At 36.2% G+C, this 17786-nt stretch overlaps 2 protein-coding genes across 2 annotated transcripts; both read right to left on the reverse strand.

Annotated features, from left to right (window-relative positions):
* Positions 1-231: 231 nt before the first annotated feature.
* Positions 232-7718, reverse strand: LOC114410748 (protein MAIN-LIKE 2-like). The gene is made up of 6 exons (XM_028374683.1): positions 7638-7718; positions 7377-7535; positions 1497-1823; positions 1164-1400; positions 799-1077; positions 232-414 (listed from the first exon to the last, which is right to left on the reverse strand). The coding sequence occupies exons 1-6, from the start codon at positions 7716-7718 to the stop codon at positions 232-234; spliced, it is 1266 nt and encodes a 421-aa protein (XP_028230484.1).
* A 5845-nt stretch (positions 7719-13563) lies between these two features.
* LOC114409601 (glucan endo-1,3-beta-glucosidase 8-like) lies at positions 13564-16254 on the reverse strand. Its single transcript, XM_028373108.1, has 2 exons — positions 15672-16254; positions 13564-14836 (listed from the first exon to the last, which is right to left on the reverse strand). Exons 1-2 carry the CDS (start codon positions 16064-16066, stop codon positions 13720-13722), a joined length of 1512 nt encoding a protein of 503 aa, XP_028228909.1. The 5' UTR covers positions 16067-16254; the 3' UTR covers positions 13564-13719.
* Positions 16255-17786: the final 1532 nt, after the last annotated feature.

Consider the following 17786-nt stretch of genomic DNA (forward strand, 5'->3'; position numbering starts at 1 on the left):
GTCGAACAGTGGTACTTAGGCATATTTTTAACAGTTCAAATCCTATTTTTTGTGCTTTTTAGTTCTAGGCGTAATTAGATTTTATTTTCAGCAATTGATTATGTAAGTCATAAACACTGGATGGAAAATTAAATAATGAAACAAATAATTCACAAAATTTGTATTACCAAACTAATGTAAAAATAACAATAATGTTATCAAATACAAAAATAATACACATCATATGAAAAGCTAATCTATGTGTTGTCTACGTCGCACCCTAAGACTTCCAGCAAAGGCCTCTCCCTTAGCGAGCCACAGGCAATCTTCCATGATGTCATGTAACTCTGTTCCTATAGGCACCATCCTAAGGTTGAGCACACGCTCCAACCTTTCTGTGGTCGCTGAGATCACTTCGCAACCTTCACAAGAAACCTGTGACAATCATAAAAACACAATTATTAGAAAATATCAAATAAAAAATAAATTAGAAAACACTAAATCAAATTAAAATACAACTGAATGTCTAGGCAGATCATCTGCGACTGGAACCTCCAGCACATGTGGCTAGATGTATGCATCCACATCTGGGGCAGCTGGCTGTCTCGGCTCATCGCCTTCCTGGGTCAGCGTGACGAACAAGTGAGACATCTAGAAAAACCAGTCCATGTAGTCCATTGATACCTGCCAGGGGACAACACAAATCTCACCCACGGGTGCTAAATGGTCCTCAAAATGCATCCACCTCTCGTCATACAACAAAGAAGTAGTAACCGACAGCGGAGAGATGGTCTAGATGTACCCGAATTGCCATAGCACCCGCTCTGGTCGAACGTAGACCACAAGATGACCCCACCTGAGTTGCCCCTGGTAGCATGAAATAAGCTCGAAGCCCCTAACTTCCCAGTGCTCACTGTAGGGCAACCAGGAAACGTCTGTGATCGTCAGAGCATCTAAACGTGCCCTGTACGATGCTCCCTTGATCCCTTTCATGTGCACCTTCGTCGTAAGCCACCTATAGGCACGTGGGGTAGTCTCAGCGTACGCATCATCAATGACGCACTGATGAACACTGGGAAAATACTCATATATCCAACACTACACAAATAAAGTAAACATAAGATAAAAAAAACCTTTAAAATTCATTTTCCAACTTAAACCAGTTTACAAACTTTAAAATTTACCTGTAATAGCGTCAAGTATCCACCCATTTGTCGTGTGGGGGTCTGGGAAGCTTCATTCAGCTGGTCATACATGTGAATCAGGGCGGCAACTCCCCATGCATAGCCCCCAGACTGACCCAAGTCTCGAAAAGCCCCCAGATGCACCACATGAACATGGGTTAAACTCTTATTAGCAAAAAGAGTACAACCCACCAGGTGGAGGAGGTAAGCACATGCCGCTACAATCCAACATCGGGCCTGGCATCTATTCTCATAGACATCACGAAGCCATGACAGTCGCACGTAAGCCCCATGAGCATGTACGGTCTCAGCTCGAGCCTCCTATCTAGATACCTCTAAAAGCTCTATCAACAACAACACGACCTCGTCCATGGCCAGAGGCTCAAACCTGTGTAATGCCCCTGTGATAGGAAGATGGAGGAGACATGCTACATCATCCAGTGTGATCGTCAACTCCCCCACTGGAAGGTGTAAGGTGTGGGACTCCCTATGCCACCTCTCCGCAAATGCGGATATCCATCCAAGATCGCCGACGACCACAGAACACCCGATCAATGGACTTAATCCGGTGCCGGCAACAAGGCCTTCAATCTCAAGCGTTGGACTCCCAATTTTATCAACTTTCCTACCGTGGGAGACAAGCTTCAACTCAGGTCGTTCCTGAGTTGAATAACACAACTGATCGGAGTTGTACCCGAATCAAATAAACATTAAAATGCAGTATCTAGGAAGTGATCCTAGGTCGTCTCCCAGTGAGAAATGATCAAACAAACGTTCATAACATATAATAACAAAACAGTAACGAAATGGGGGGGGGGGGGGTTTGTTTGTTTTTTGTAATTTAAACAGCAAGCAAACTTGAATTAAAAAAATAGCAGAACTAAAACATGTTGTTTCCCCTTGATTCAAAAGCAAGTCTCTTATCCTAGGTTACGAGAATTTATCCCTAATCAATTCAGCATCTTAATCCAACCCGAAAATAATTTACTAAGCAAAAATTAACACAAGGTTGTCATTATGTGATTAAGCAACACATACACCAATTAATCACTCTCACATGTCCATTAAGCATGAACGTTAATTAAGCACAGAGACAGTTAATCAAGCATTAAGCATGCATGGATTAATATCAGCAACAAATACAGTATAATTGATGAAGGGGAAAAACAAATCAGAATTTAATATTAATAACAAAACCTCAAAGAGAGCTATGCTTAATCCTCAAGAGAAAACAACACTAGAGATTCAGCCTTCCATTAACAGCAGAAACAAAAAGGAAATCAAAGGAAGAAAACGAACTGAAATTAAAAGACAGAAATGAAAACGAAACTGGAATTAAAAGCAGAAAACGAAACTAGAATTTGAAGCAGAAAATGAAAATGGAATTGCTACGTGAACAGTACCATGCACGTGAACAGTAACACCAAAAACTGAAAATGAAACCCTACCATATCTCCATATACGTGAACAGTAGCCGACCACCTAAAATTCTAGCAGTTGGGCTCACTAAAGGTCACTAGGCCCCAAAGCTTACAAATTTGATTTTTGGGCCCAATAAGGTCTAGTGGCCCAATTATAAAAATACATCCCAAAAATGAAAAAAAATAAAACTGGATGGCAAATAAAATTTTCTGCTCTCTTCAAGTCCAAGCCAGTTTAGCCCAATTTCGGATCCAAGCCCAATTGCTTATAACTCTCTTGAAATTAAATTAAAACACAGAATTAGTCAAGTAGACCCAAATGATAAAATTGTATAATTAATTGGACAATTAAGGCTAATCAGTAATTAAAATGGTGACAGAAAGGGGTAAGAAATAGGAGAAAATAATGACACATCAAATTCCCCCACACTTAGCCTTTTGCACCCTTGGGCAAAATCAAAAGGCAGAGCAAGGAACAAATCCAAAGACATTAAAGAGAGACAAACAAACACAAAAACATTTACATATTTCTCAATGAATCTCAAGGAATGAAAGGAATGGGCAACATCCAACACGTAAAGAGTTAAAGAATCAAGACAGTCATGAAAATCATCCAAGCACCTCAAACATGGCAAGGTAGTCAATCAGCTCAAGAATTGAATGAAAAGTGATAAAGCCTCACAAGGTTGTAATAGGGCTAGGGACAACATAGAGGAAAGTATGGGATAAGTACCTAAAACCCAAAGGAATAGAGGAGCAATGGGGAATAAGTGGAAATTAAGCAAAAATAGTAAACCCAAAACCAAAATTAAAAATTAAGCATAAAAAGTAAACCCAAAACCTCCAATATCAACAAAATCAACCAAGTCCTCAAACCAGTCCAAGTCCTCAAAACAAGACCTCATTTATTCAACTTCATTCTTTTTCTATTTTTCTCTTCTTTTTTTTTTTTGAACATTAGCATTTGAAAGTATTTTGAATATTTGAAAAATAAAGCAACAATTAAGCAATATATGTATATACATCAAGCATGGCAAAAATACATCATCAAGCATGGCAAAAAAAAACATATCTTCCAATGAAACATACCCCCCCCCCCCCCCACACACACACTTATTCCCAAAACAATTCCAAAGCTCCAAAATTCCTTAAGAGCGTGTTTGGATGGAGAAATTTAAAATTCTGATAAATTTTAAATTCTAAGAATTTCAAATACTTCAATTGAAATTCTTTTATTTTCAAAATTTTGTGTTTGGATAAAAAAATTAAAATTATGAGAATGAAAAAAATGAATGAAAAAAAAAAGATATGGTTGATGTGCTAGTTATACGTATTCCTCTATGCTCACACCCAATCGATATTTTAGGAGTTCAGACGGTGTTTCTTGAAGAAGAAGAATGTAAGAAGAGAATTTCAATTTCTCACCTTTTAGAAGGAAATTGAAATTCCAGATTTTTAGTTGTTTAAAATTCTGTTTTAAAATTCCAAAATTTTAAATTCTTCATAAAAAAACATCCAAACAATGAATTCTAAATTACAGAAATTCAAATTCTCTGATAAATTACTTTCCTCAGTTGAAATTCCCTATCCAAACACACTCTAAGGGTAGGGTGAGATCATGGTTTTTCACTTAAGGCTTGTAATGAGCTTCAAAACAAAGAAAGGGGAACATAGGCTCAAAGGGGCTATCAAAGGAATTAATTCAAGGTAGGCTCATTTGGCTAGAGGCTTATAAGAACAAAATTCCTAAATTATCTCCCAACATGCATGTGAACCAAGAAGTATCAACAAGAGTCAAACCAAGGCTATTGGGCAAGCAATCAATGGGGCAAAACACACCGAATACAATAGATGATGATGGCTCAAAATCTCACCAAGGGTAAATCTATCACTTTCAATTCAACCTTTCAAAACTAACTTGACATGTAGAGAAAACCAAGGATTTCAATTCACAAAATGCCAAGAAACTCCTATTTAAAAAACAATTACTCATTACTTGTACATAACCTAGAATTCAAAGAGAAACATGCAATGTTATACACAAAACATAAAACCAAAATAACAAAATTAACCTAGAAAACCCCAAACAAAGAACAATCTCCCCCCCCCCCCCCCCACACTTAAACAACACATTGTCCTTAATGTAGCACAATCATAAGATCAAGAGCAATCAGAACAATCTAAATTTGGACAAGTGCAATAAAAGTAAAGAAGGAGACATAAAAAGAAAACTCCCTAAGTCATGACGGAAGAGAAGTAGGGTGAAGTAAGGAGGTCTCCTCAACCACTACATCCACCAAGGAGGGATTTTTGAGGAATGGTTTCAACCGGTGTCCATTGACCTTGAAGCTCTTATCTGTGGATTCACTTTTGATCTCAACTGTACCATAAGGAAAAACATTAGTCACCACAAAAGGACCAATCCACTTTGACCTCAACTTACCACTCATGAGTCCGAGCCTAGAGTTATACAATAAAACTTTCTGTCCAACCACGAAGTCTTTCTTAGCTATCAAGCTGTCATGGAACTTCATGGTCTTCTCCTTGAAGAATTTGGAATTCTCATAGGCTTCTAAACGGATCTCATCTAGCTCACTTAGTTGCAACTTCCTTTCCTCTCCAGCCTGATCAATAGAGAAGTTGCAGGTCTTTACTGCCCAGTAGGATCTATGCTCTATCTCTATAGGAAGATGACATTCCTTGCCAAAGACAACCCGATAAGGAGACATTCCTATGGGTGCTTTATAGGCAGTCCTATGTGCCCAAAGAGCATCATCCAGCCTGGTCCTCCAATCCTTTCTGTTCGGCTGCACAATCTTCTCCAAGATCCTTTTTATCTCCCTATTTGAAATCTCAACCTGCCCATTAGTTTGGGGGTGGTAAGGTGTGGAAATTTTGTGCATGACCCCATACTTTTTGAGTAAGGCATACATGGATCTATTACAAAAATGGGTGTCTTGATCACTAACGATGGCTCTAGGGACTCCAAACCTGCAAAACAGATTAGATCTAACAAAATCCACAACAACCTTAGCATCGTTAGTTCTGGTGGCTTTGGCTCTCATCCATTTTGAAACATAATCAACAGCAAGGAGAATATAAACAAAACCAAAAGAGACAGGGAAAGGCCCCATAAAGTCTATACCCCAGACATCAAACACCTCACAGAACAACATAGGTTGTTGAGGCATTTGCTGTCTCCATGAAAGTGAGCCACCTGCTCTCTGACAAGGCTCACAAGTGCTATAGATTCTCCACGCATCCTTGAAGATGGTGGACCAATAGAAACTGCAGTCAAGCACCTTGCTAGCTGTCCTCTGTATGCCAAGATGGCCACCTGGTGCGAAAGAATAACAGAATTGCAGGACCGAGTCAATCTCATGGTCTGGAATGCATCTCCTAATAACCTGGTCACTCCACAACTTCCACAAACAGGGGTCATCCCAAATATAATGCTTAGCATCGCTCTTAATTTTATCAATTTGAGCCTTAGATGCTAAGGGAGGAAAAACAGAAGCAACCAAATAATTCACAATATTAGCAAACCAAGGAGTGGGGAAGGAATCAAAAATATTATACAAAATGTACAAATTGTCATCTGGAAAATTATCCCGAATGGGTGAGTCCTCAAATGCACGCTTAATCCTACTCAGGTGGTCAGCCACGAGGTTCTGTGCACCGCTCCGATCACGGATCTCCAAATCAAACTCTTAGAGCCAAAGCATCCACCTATTTGTTTTTTGTAATTTAAACAGCAAGCAAACTTGAATTAAAAAAATAACAGAACTAAAGCATGTTGTTTTCCCTTGATTCAAAAGCAAGTCTCTTATCCTAGGTTACAAGAATTTATCCCTAATCAATTCAACCACTTAATCCAACCCGAAATTAATTTACTAAGCAAAAATTAACACAAGGCTGTCATTATGTGATTAAGCAACACATACACCAATTAATCCCTCTCACATGTCCATTAAGCATGAACGTTAATTAAGCACAGAGACAATTAATCAAGCATTAAGCATGCATGGATTAATATCAGCAACAAATACAGAATAATTGGTGAAGGGGAAAAACTAATCAAAATTTAATATTAATAACAAAATCTCAAAGAGAGCTATGCTTAATCCTCAAGAGAAAACAACACTGGAGATTCAGCCTTCCATTAACAGCAGAAATGAAAAGGAAATCAAAGGCAGAAAACGAACTAAAATTAGAAGACAGAAATGAAAACGAAAAGGAAATCAAAAGCAGAAAACGAAACTGGAATTTGAAGCAGAAAATGAAACTGGAATTGCTACGTGAACAGTACCATGCGCGTGCACAGTAACACCGAAAACGGAAAATGAAACCCTACCATATCTACCTCTATGTGAACAGTAACCAGCCACCTAAAACCCTAGCAGCTGGGCTCACTAAAGGTCACTAGGCCGCAAAGCTTACAAATATGATTTTTGGGCCCAATAAGGTCTGGTGGCCCAATTACAAAATTACAGCCCAAAAACAAAATAAAATAAAACTGGATGACAAATAAAATTGTATGCTCTCTTCAAGTCCAAGCCGGTTCAGCCCAATTCCGGATCCAAGCCCAATTGCTTATAATTCTCCTGAAATTAAATTAAAACACAGAATTAGTCAAGTAGGCCCAAATGATAAAATTGCATAATTAATTTGACAATTAAGGCTAATTAGTAATTAAAATGGTGACAGAAAGGAGTAAGAAATAGCAGAAAATAATGACACATCAACAACATAAATGTTAATTAGACATATGGTTAGCAAACGACGTCAGCACTGATGTGTCACGTGGGCCACCAGGGAATCCCTGGCCATGATCAACAGGTGACCCCTCAGCACCATCAGCAGCTACGTCCGTGGCATCTACGTGCACAGTCGTCATGTCCTCGTCCACATGAGGGACATCCTCAGTCACATCAGGAATATCCTTAGTCACCTGAGGAGGAACATCCTCAGTCACTTGAGGAACTTCCTCAGTGACATGAACCTAAACCTATTGCCTATGGGCAGAAGTGGTAGGCCTACGGCGCTGGGGAACATCAACATCATGCTCATCCTGACCCATGCCTCTGCCTGTACCACTACCTAAGGCACAAGGTCCACCTCTTGTTCTAACCATGATCTGAAAATCATGAAGAACAATGTAGTTTTTTGGTCAAATTAACTATTCATATAATTGGTAAATAAGGTTTCTTAGTACTCATTTGGTTGAAAATTTTCTACCTAATGCAACACAAATAGGTATGTCATCCAATTTTGTGTATGTTGGTTTCAGGAGAAATAAAAAAGATAAGTGGTTTTAATAAAACCAGTACTCTCTGGATTCTCTCTTATCTTAGCAATGGCGGTGATTAAGTAACAATAACATGATTGGATTGGGTTTGTGTTTGCGAAAATAAAAATTCAAATGTGGCGTTATGTGGGTGGAATTTGTGATTGCCTAATGTGAATGGGGTGTGTAGGTCTTTGCATCCTGGTCCTGTGAGTTTGCTTCATTGATCCTGTGTAGGTCTTTGCATCCTTGGGTTAGGCTTGATGAGAAGAAACCTTGTCCCTTGGATCGTCTTTGGGAGCCTTATGATTTGTATAAACAAGTGAATGATAGTGTTAGAGATCGGAATTGGGGGTTCTCTTCTTCTATTTGTTGTTCAGAGATTATTTGCTAGCAGTGTACTACTATAGGGTAGAGTTTTTAAGTTGTCTTTTTTGGTTTTAGATCTTGCCTATTATATGGAATGCTAGCTGGAGTGATGAGAATGGGCGTGAGAAAGCAGTGGAGGAAGCCTTGGAAGCATTGAAAATCCTGCAGGAAGTATTGAAAGACAAGAAATCTTTGGAGGACAGAGCATAGGATTGGTAGACATTGCTGCCAATTTCATTGGGTATTGGGTTCCCATATTGCAAGACATTGCAAGGTTGGAGTTGCTCACCATTGAGAAATTTCCCAAGTTATATAAATCGAGTCAAGAGTTTATCAATCACCATGTGATCAACGAGGCCCTCCCTCCTACAAATGAATTGTTTGCTTTCTTCAAAGCTTCTGCTAAAAACTAGAACCGTTTTAAAGGTAGGATTCCTAATAAGTTAGCATGATTTTGTTGGGAAATAATGATAATCTTATTGTGAGTAAAAGATTGTTTTGTTTTAAATTTAATTTACTATGGTATTGGTTGAGGGTATTGGCTATTTTAATTTTAACTAAAAAAAATTGGTGTTCTATGTTGTTGCCTAATTTCTCAACTAAATTGAACCAAGCTGAGAAGTTGCCCGACTGGGTGTGCAGTATAGGATTTTTGGTGCAAGAGGAATGAGTGTTGTGCTTAAACCTTTCTTCATTATTAATGTTCCTATCTCCTCCCATCTCTGGTGTCTGGTGGGAATAAGCCACAGGTCAAACATCATTAGATATTGTATCTGCTCTTTCAGTTATCCTATTGATACATTGTCCACTAGGGGATTAAAAGCATGATCATTTATGGTTGTTCACAAAAGGTTTCTCCAAAGATGAGAAAACACTAGGTGAATACATTGTCCACTAAGTTCCCAAAACATTCTCTTAATAGACAATAATTTCATAATTTGACGTGAACTTTGTGTAGTCTTTTACAGCTTCATTATGTTTTTTAGTCCCATTGAGTCTATTTTTTATTTTCCCTCAAATAAAAATTTATATTTTTTAGTCCTTCAAATTAAACAGTTTTTTTAGTCCTCCTCTTAAACAATACCAATACCCAATACAACAGGAACAATCTAAGCAATATAAGCAAAATTATGTTTTCACAAGTAACAAAATACCAATACCAATACAACAGGAACAATCTAAGCAATATAAGCAAAATTATGTTTTCACAAGTTACAAAATACCAATACCATGAAGCATTTCCAAACAATATATGCAATACAAATTTAGATATAATCATGTATAAGTCTAACAACAACATATAAGCAATAAAGGAAAACCTTCATACGGAAGAAGGTTCTTCCGCAAGAAGGAAAACCTTCATATGGAAGAAGGTTCTTCCGCAAGAAGGAAAACCTTCGTACAGAAGAACCTTCTTCCGTACGAAATGCTACTTTCTTACAGAAGAAGGTTCTTCCATATGTTCTTACAGAAGAAGTTCTTCCGACATATCATACGAAAGAACCTTCTTCCATATGAGTAAATCATGTGAAGCCACTTCATACGGAAGAAGGTTTTTCCGTACCAATTTTTTTTTTCTACGGAAGAACCTTCTTCCGTAACAAGCATTTTCACAAATTTTAGCCATACAGAAGAAGGTTCTTCAATATGACAAAAACGCTTCCTCTCCTCCCATGGCTTCTCAGAAAAACGAAGTCTTCTACCCTAATGCCATTTTCCCTAAACTACATCACTAATGACACTACAAGAGGAAGGGAAGTAGTATGAACTAACCTCGACGGTGGAAGAATCCGGCAAAGCCACCAAGCGCGGAGGAAGAAGGAGAAGAACACATGGAGGAAGAGAAGACATGCGCGGAGGAAGTCCAAAAGACGCGGAAGAAGTGATGACGAGGGAGCCTTTTGCTTTTTTAAAATTTATTAAAAGGGAATTTTGACCCATTCGTATAATTGCTGGGTGCACCTAGCAACACCCCTCCTATTAACATTTGCCACATAACAGGAAAAAAATAACTTTCAGAAATTTAAATTGATAGAACTAGTAGCTTGTTTTCTATTCTTAGCTTATTATGTCTTAGAAATAAAATGACCTTGGAGAAAAAAGGAAAGAAAGATTTAACTACATTAAGTAGATTCATCCCAGAGAATGTGTCAATATCTTCAATATAACATATTTGTTTTTGAATTTATCAATGTTGAATGATAACCAGTTACATACTTCACTCTCAATTCTTAACAATGTCTCTAAGGATGGACATGAGAGCAGTAAATCCAGCCTTATGGTCATCACCTTCTTACATGTTTCTCTTGTTTACATACTTCACTCCGAATATATATGACTTGGCACAGGACCCAGAAATAAAATGGCAAACATGCATATTAGATAACAATATAAACCTCCAAGAAAGTGACCTATAATATTTCTAGTACTTATTTGCATTGAACCTCCATCAGTTTGACCAATGAAGCTATACAGCAAAACAAAAAGGAGGTTTGTTTTTCATTGGGTGTTAATGTGTTATGATAAGCTAAGATTGTGATGTAGGATAATAATCTCAATTACAAAATCAAAATCCTAAATAAAACAGTAAAAATAGTAATAAACTAAACATGGAATATGAAATTGGTTACAAGAAGAGGAGGTTTACTTGACCAGAAGGGAGGAACACCGAAGAGCAAAATGAACAATATAACCCCAGCACTCCAAATATTAGCTTCGGGTCCATAGCTTCTACGCAGCACCTCAGGAGCAACATAGTACGCACTCCCGAAAAGATCCTTAAACACGTTGCCTATTCTGAAAATGGTTCATTCAAAATCAACATAGGACACAACAAAGTAACAAGGGGAATTAACGAAACAAAACATAACTAACCGGGCTTGAGGAACACAAAGAGACCGAAGTTCATGGCCTTAAGTGGCAAGTTCTCGTCCTTTTTGAGGAACATGAAGTTCTCTCGCTTGAGATCCCTATGCATCACTCCCATGGTGTGGCAATCGTGGACCATTGTCACGATCTGGCGACAGAGATTGGCGGCGGCGCGCTCGGAGTAGTGGCCCTTGGCGATGATCTAATCGAAGAGCTTGCCACCATCATAGAGCTCCATGATGAGGTTGGGGAGTGGCAGTCCTCGTAAGCTCCCTTGAGCTCCACGATGTTGCAGTGCTCGGTGAGGTAGTGCATGATCTGCATCTCTCATCGGACATCCTCCAAGTCGTCGCAGCGAACAAGTTTGCACGGGGTCGAAGGTGTAGGTGGGTCACAAGAGAGCACCACAGCCTAGTTCGCATCCTTCCATTCCCTCACTGGCTAGAAACCCTAAGTGCGATAGTGTAGAGGGAGAGACATGTCATTAAAAAACTCACTCACTTCTAAGACGGTTTTGTAAAAATCGTCTTAGAATGACAACCTTCTAAGACAATTTTCAAGAAAGGTCATGAAATGGCAATTATTCTAAGATGATTTTCGTGAAACCATCATGGAATGGTAATTTCTTAAACGATTTTTGCTAGCCATTTTGCAAACTAAAACCATTTTAGGCATGGCTTAGCCACAGGGAGTGTTGGCTAAGCTAGCCATGACTATCTTCAAATCCATAATAAATCACTTCCAAATGCTTCCTCATGATCTCCAAAATGCTTCCAGATTCTTCCTCCAATTACTACATACTAAGGGTTAACAAAAGTTAGATGTTTATATAAAAAAATGCATAGTTAGCTATATCTTGTAATATTAACAACTAAACTAAAATGTACCAAAAAAAAGGTTCAAAAGGAAAGGAAAAGTGAGATAAGAGCTTCATTATGCACGCTAAAAATATGCAAAATTAGCATTTATCATGTACCAAAACATTTAAGTCTAAGAAAATTTAAGTTTTTTAAATTAATCCATTTTTATTTTAGTACCCAAACTTAAGTTACTATTATTCCTTAAGCTCCAGAATTAGGGACCAAAATAAGAAGATGAAAAATGAGATATTTTCAAGGACTTAAATAAAATGCAAAAACTTTCAAGAACTCATGTGATTTTTTGTAGTTCCAAAGACTAAAATATCTTCAAGATATAAATTCAGAGATTAAATTAATCATTTTCTTTAAAATCCGTTAATGACCGATGTAAGTATTAATTTGGTTAATGGAATAAAAAAATTCAACTTAAAAAACTAAATTAAAACCTAAAATATATACAAGAGACTAAAATTTTATTATAGCTTAAATTAAATTATTATTGGAGTATATAATAAGATATGTAGCCGAAAGAGTGGCGCATAAGTAAAACTAAACGGTAGTTAGCATTAATAGAGTGTTCGGACTTTGCCTCGAAACCATGGTTTCGATAAATCCTCTTAAGAATCCAATGCAATCATTCACTTTATATAACTTCCTAACTAAAAACGAATCATTAGGAGATCTGAGCTTTAAATTTGGTGACATTAGTTCGGAAGGTTAAATGGCAATAGTTTAGTTTAATGGGCGTGTCTAGTTGAAGAGTAGTGTGTCAAATAATGGATGATTTGATAAATGACCAGATTTACTCAAAAAAATAGATGAACCACCAGATGTGAATGGGTCATGGCAAGAGACTAGTTCCTTTAATCTTAAATTCCCAATGACACAATATAACAGATTTACTAACTTGGACGATTTGGATTACTAATATGTTTTTCTTTCATCATATTGAGTCTCACTCTCACAATAATAGTTTGTCTTTCCCATTTTGGTGATAAATATTTCAATTTTCTTCTTATGGAACTTGAGTAATTTTGTTAATTTACTCTAATTTAAGATACTTGGGCTTTAATTCCTTTTTTTTTTTCCTAATATTTGTAGCATTCTCCCAGTTGTTACCTAGTTCCCTACACAACTTTTGTCTCCCTGTATCTATTAACTTTTTGCTTGGATTTCTTTAAAAAATAATGTACCATTATTGTAGCACCAAGTATTTACTTAGCCAATTAAGTAGAAGCAAGATGAAAGAAACAATCTTAAATATGTTTTTTGCAGGACAGTTGTTTTGTGTGCAAGCATGTAAACACAATTATATATTAATGTGGCAAAAAGCCACTTGGACATCTTAAAATCTCACCTGGTTAATTCAAGAGTTTAAAAGTTATACACGTATAAAAATTGTTATACCGTGAATCAATTAAAAATTATTATTAATATGATTTTTAAAATAATTACTGTAAAAATCAATAAATTTATTATATATGCGAATTTATGATTAAATAATAATATAAACTTGTTTTACACTTTCAGTACATATTTTATTTTCTCTTAATTCAAGAGGAGATTAAGATAAAAGTGACATATACTAATAAGAATGAAAAGCAATGTTGTCCAAAACTGTCTACTTAAAGTCCCAAGGTTCTTCAAAATGGTACAAAATTAAATTTACATGCTTGCTCCAAAAATTAATAGAAAAACTAAATCTGACAGAACACAATCTAAAATACTCAATGGTCTCCTAAATCTTTCAGTTATAGCAAAAACATGACAAAAATAAACACCCTCAGTGCTTTCTTAAGGATGTCTGAAAACCCTCCATGCAGTAGCAAAGAAGAACTACTAGAGATCATTACAGGGAATTGGCATCCATTTAGTGATGGATCCTTATGTGTTATGACAGCCAAACCAGAGAAATCACAGTCCCAATTCTGTTGGTTGTTCACTTGATAATACATATTGAAGGCATAAGACGCATTCCCTTGGACACTAAGATTATTACAGGTAGAGCCATAGCCAAGGGAAGTACAATCAGAAAAAGTGCAAGCATAGTCAATGTTACCAGCCAAATCATCCAAGTTAGTAACATCTGGATCCAAAATACACCACCTCTTTTCCATGTACTTGATACCTTCCACTGGGACAAGACCCTTTTGCTGATGTTGACCTGTTAAGTCTAATTCATACTTTGGCTTGCCATCAAACTCAAAAATCCCCCAATGCCTCTCAAAATTCCCAGGAGCAACACTTTTGGTGTCCTCATCAATGAGGCTGAATAGAAACAAGTCAATTGTGCCTTTCCTTTTAGGGGTACCCTTGCCACTTAGAGCATGTTTAAGCAAACCAAGGTTGAATCTTTTAGCATTCTTGGCATTAGCATTCTTGTCACCATCAGTTGGCCACCCAATTTCTCCAATCATAACCTCCATGTCAGGGTACCCTGCCTTGTCTAAAGCCCACAGAAGTGTGTCAAGATTTGCATCAAACACATTGGTGTAAAGTGTCTTACCATCCCTAAGAGGCTTGTTGTTTCCATCAAAAAATGCAAAATCAAAAGGGAAATCTTCGTTGCCATAAAGACTAAGGAAAGGGTAGATATTCACTGTGAAAGGTGCATTGTTTGCGTATAAGAATTGGATTATTTCAACGGTGAGGTCTCGCACTTCAGGCCTAAAGTCACCGGCTGATGGCACCGGATTTGAATCAGGCGAATAGTAAATGTCAGCATTGAATGGAACAGTAATTTTGATCTTTGAACCCAACCCAGCCTTATTAAGTGATGTCTGTATGTTCTTGAGTGCTGGCAGAGTTTTCTTTGCAAAGGAGCCATTATATGCTTTAAGGAAAGGCTCGTTACCCACAGCAACATACCTGCAAAGTTAGCATACATAGCAAGTATATAGCAGAGTGAGGAACAGTTAAAGCATGACTTTAAACATACAACAAAAGCTATTACAAACGACCAGCGAAAACATAAAAAGAAAAGCACAATTAACATAAGGAATATTATTATTCACATTCCTTAATTGAACCACCAAAATCAGCCAGAGGCATATCCAATTGAAACATTTTACTGAATATGCCTTAGAAAAAGCACGGTATCAACTATCAAGTGTCAAACTCCTCTTCCATCCATAACTTTGAGAATAAAAGTGAAAAAAGTGCTAAAGATATATTTATTTATTTATCACGGTCCTTTTAACACAATTTTTTAGTACTATTTAAAATTTATTGAAAATACAAAATCATGAGGGAGACTCAATAAATAAGATCCCACAAAATTTTATAATCTCCAATAAATTTTCATTAATAAAAAGGAGTGTCTTCAAAAGTGCGTGTATTATTAGCATTTCTCAAGTGAAAACAAAAAAAAAACAAATCAAAATCGGAGTTTCATTTAGATAATCAACTTAATAAAGGTATATACTAAAGATCAATGTAGGTTCTTGCAATAAAACCTCAATTTTGATTATAGAACAAAACTAGTACTTACAAAATTCAATCTAAGCTTTGTTAAAAAATTAACACATTAATTGCCACAAAGCGAACAAAAAATGACTAGTATGAAAATGAGTAACTGTCAAGAATTTCATCAAGAAAAATGTAAGACTACTAGCATCATCATCTTCAATAAACAAATAAAGAGTAAAACAATAGAACAATCTGAAGAGCCAGAGTAATGTACATAGCTACAGCAAAACTTAACTTGATTTTGACACCACCAGTGAACAAGTAGCTGGTGACATTATCATTCACCCAAGAATCTGCAGCTTTGGGACTGTTGCTTATCTTGTCCAACATGTTGTTGGGTATTGCCACCATGACTTCGATACCGGTCCCCATCAGAGCCGCCATAATGAACTCATCTGCATCAAACAGCTTCAGTTTTCTGAACCCATTTTCCTTCAGCATCTTGACCACCTTCTCGGGCGGAAGCTGGTGGGTCGCCATGGTTCCCCAGTTCACACCAACCCAAGCATAGCCACTGGAAACCACAATTAAGAACACAAGAAGGAATGCCACTTGGTGCAAGCAATTTGGAGCCATTTCTTTTGCTGGTTTTTGTGAAGGTTCGAGAATGATGGTGACAGAACAGAACATAACCCCAAATAGAAGAAAGTGAAACGGGAATGCGTGATTGTAGGGAGCAGAATTTATATAACTCTCCTTCTATAGTGCGTGTGTTTCAGTGCCTTCGTGGAGAAGAAAAAGGGAGTCTTTTTTCTTCTTCCCATTTTTTGCATGAGGAAAGCATTAGTCACTGACCGTGTTCATGCTTTTTTTAAACTCCAAATCATTCTTTATGGATGACTTTGGTGGAAGATGGAATGCTCAAAGTCATTCTTTATAGTTTTTACTTTTTGATACCAGTGGAAAAATGTGTGAACAAGAATACTAAATTAATAACTTTTTATAAAATTAAAGATTAAATCAAAATTTAGAATGATGAAAATTGCAGTGACTAATTGTTTAATATCAAAAGCTACTTGAAAAAGAATTAATAGTTTGATTTATTGGGTGCGTGAATCAACTTACGTGGGTTCTTCCAATAAGTTTTATTATATAATAAGTGAAGTTTTATTATATATATGGTCAATTAAATGTCTTCCCTGTTAGCACACTAAATTTCTTACATCACATGTCATTGCAGAAAGAGAAATTTTTAATTCAAAGTTCGTAATACTAAATTTCTTACATCACAAGTCATTGCAGAAAGAAAATTGTTAGTTCAAAGTTCATAATACCACAGGGGAGTTTAGCGTAGTATTAGGCCCATGAAGATCAGATTAGCAGGTGCTATTACAAGTTGAATTTCTAATTTTGACATCAAGTATGCAATTTTCTGAAATAGTATCCAAGTTGGCTTATTATACAAACTACTTTGCCTTTCCTAATAACTTTACCCAGTGGATTCCTACTAAAATATGGTTTCAAATCTTAATACTGTTATCAAAGAAAAATTAATCAACAACTTTTTTTAAGAGAATTAATCAACAACTTGAGGCATTTAACTATAACCCGAATGAAAGATAATCTTTAATACAATGCTTAATTATAAATTGAATCCCTAAAAATATGAAAATGTTTCAGTTAATTCGAATTGAGTTGAATAGACCTATATGTCTTAGTTTTTTTTTTCTTCTTCTCATTTATAAGACTTAAATTGAAATCTTAAGATTAATTAAACTCTTAATCACTTAAATCAACAAGTGTTGATTGAATATTCGGAAAAAAAAAATCCGTTGACTGAAAATGACAAAATTTACGAGTAGTTCTTTATCTATTTTTAATATTGTTCTCTACAACTCATAAAAAAAATATTGTTCTCTACTCAAAATTAGAATTTTTCCTAAATAATTAATGCCAACTTTTAATGCAGATCACATTGAAATAAAATTCTAATTTTAATTAGAAAACTAATATCATTTAAAAAAAATTGAAACCTAATATTAACAATACCTAAAAAAATTACATCTAGAATTTAAGTTGAAAAGTGCAGGATTTTGCAAAATGACTTTGAACTTGACAATTGTCCTTCATTTATCAACCTTCATTAAAGCTTGTTCAAATTTCGTTTTACCAATTATACATTATGAAATCTCATTTATTGACCATTATAAATATAGTAAAGGCTTATCTAACAATAACTTCAAAAGCTCCATTAAACAATTATATGGACAACAAAACATAAAACCAACAAGCTGTAACACAATTAAATAATTGGTATTTGTTAATGATGCTTAAACCAAAGAATAGCAAGGCAAACTAAAATCACTAACAATCACGGGCAACTAACACCTACCTTTTGGTAAACAATAAA

This window comes from Glycine soja, chromosome 4, assembly GCF_004193775.1.
Source record: "Glycine soja cultivar W05 chromosome 4, ASM419377v2, whole genome shotgun sequence".
NCBI classification, from domain to species: domain Eukaryota; kingdom Viridiplantae; phylum Streptophyta; class Magnoliopsida; order Fabales; family Fabaceae; genus Glycine; species Glycine soja.

What these genes read in the sequence shown, in the direction of transcription:
- LOC114410748 (XM_028374683.1), bottom strand. Translation starts at nt 7,718, where the DNA reads ATGGTTAGAACAAGAGGTGGACCTTGTGCCTTAGGTAGTGGTACAGGC. An exon ending in TGTTGATAGAGCTTTTAGAG is followed by an intron (nt 1,401 to 1,496) that starts GTATCTAGATAG and finishes AATAGATGCCAG; the next exon opens with GCCCGATGTTGGATTGTAGC. An exon ending in TCTACGTTCGACCAGAGCGG is followed by an intron (nt 415 to 798) that starts GTGCTATGGCAA and finishes TGATTGTCACAG; the next exon opens with GTTTCTTGTGAAGGTTGCGA.
- LOC114409601 (XM_028373108.1), bottom strand. Translation starts at nt 16,066, where the DNA reads ATGTTCTGTTCTGTCACCATCATTCTCGAACCTTCACAAAAACCAGCA. An exon ending in ACTGGTGGTGTCAAAATCAA is followed by an intron (nt 14,837 to 15,671) that starts GTTAAGTTTTGC and finishes CTAACTTTGCAG; the next exon opens with GTATGTTGCTGTGGGTAACG.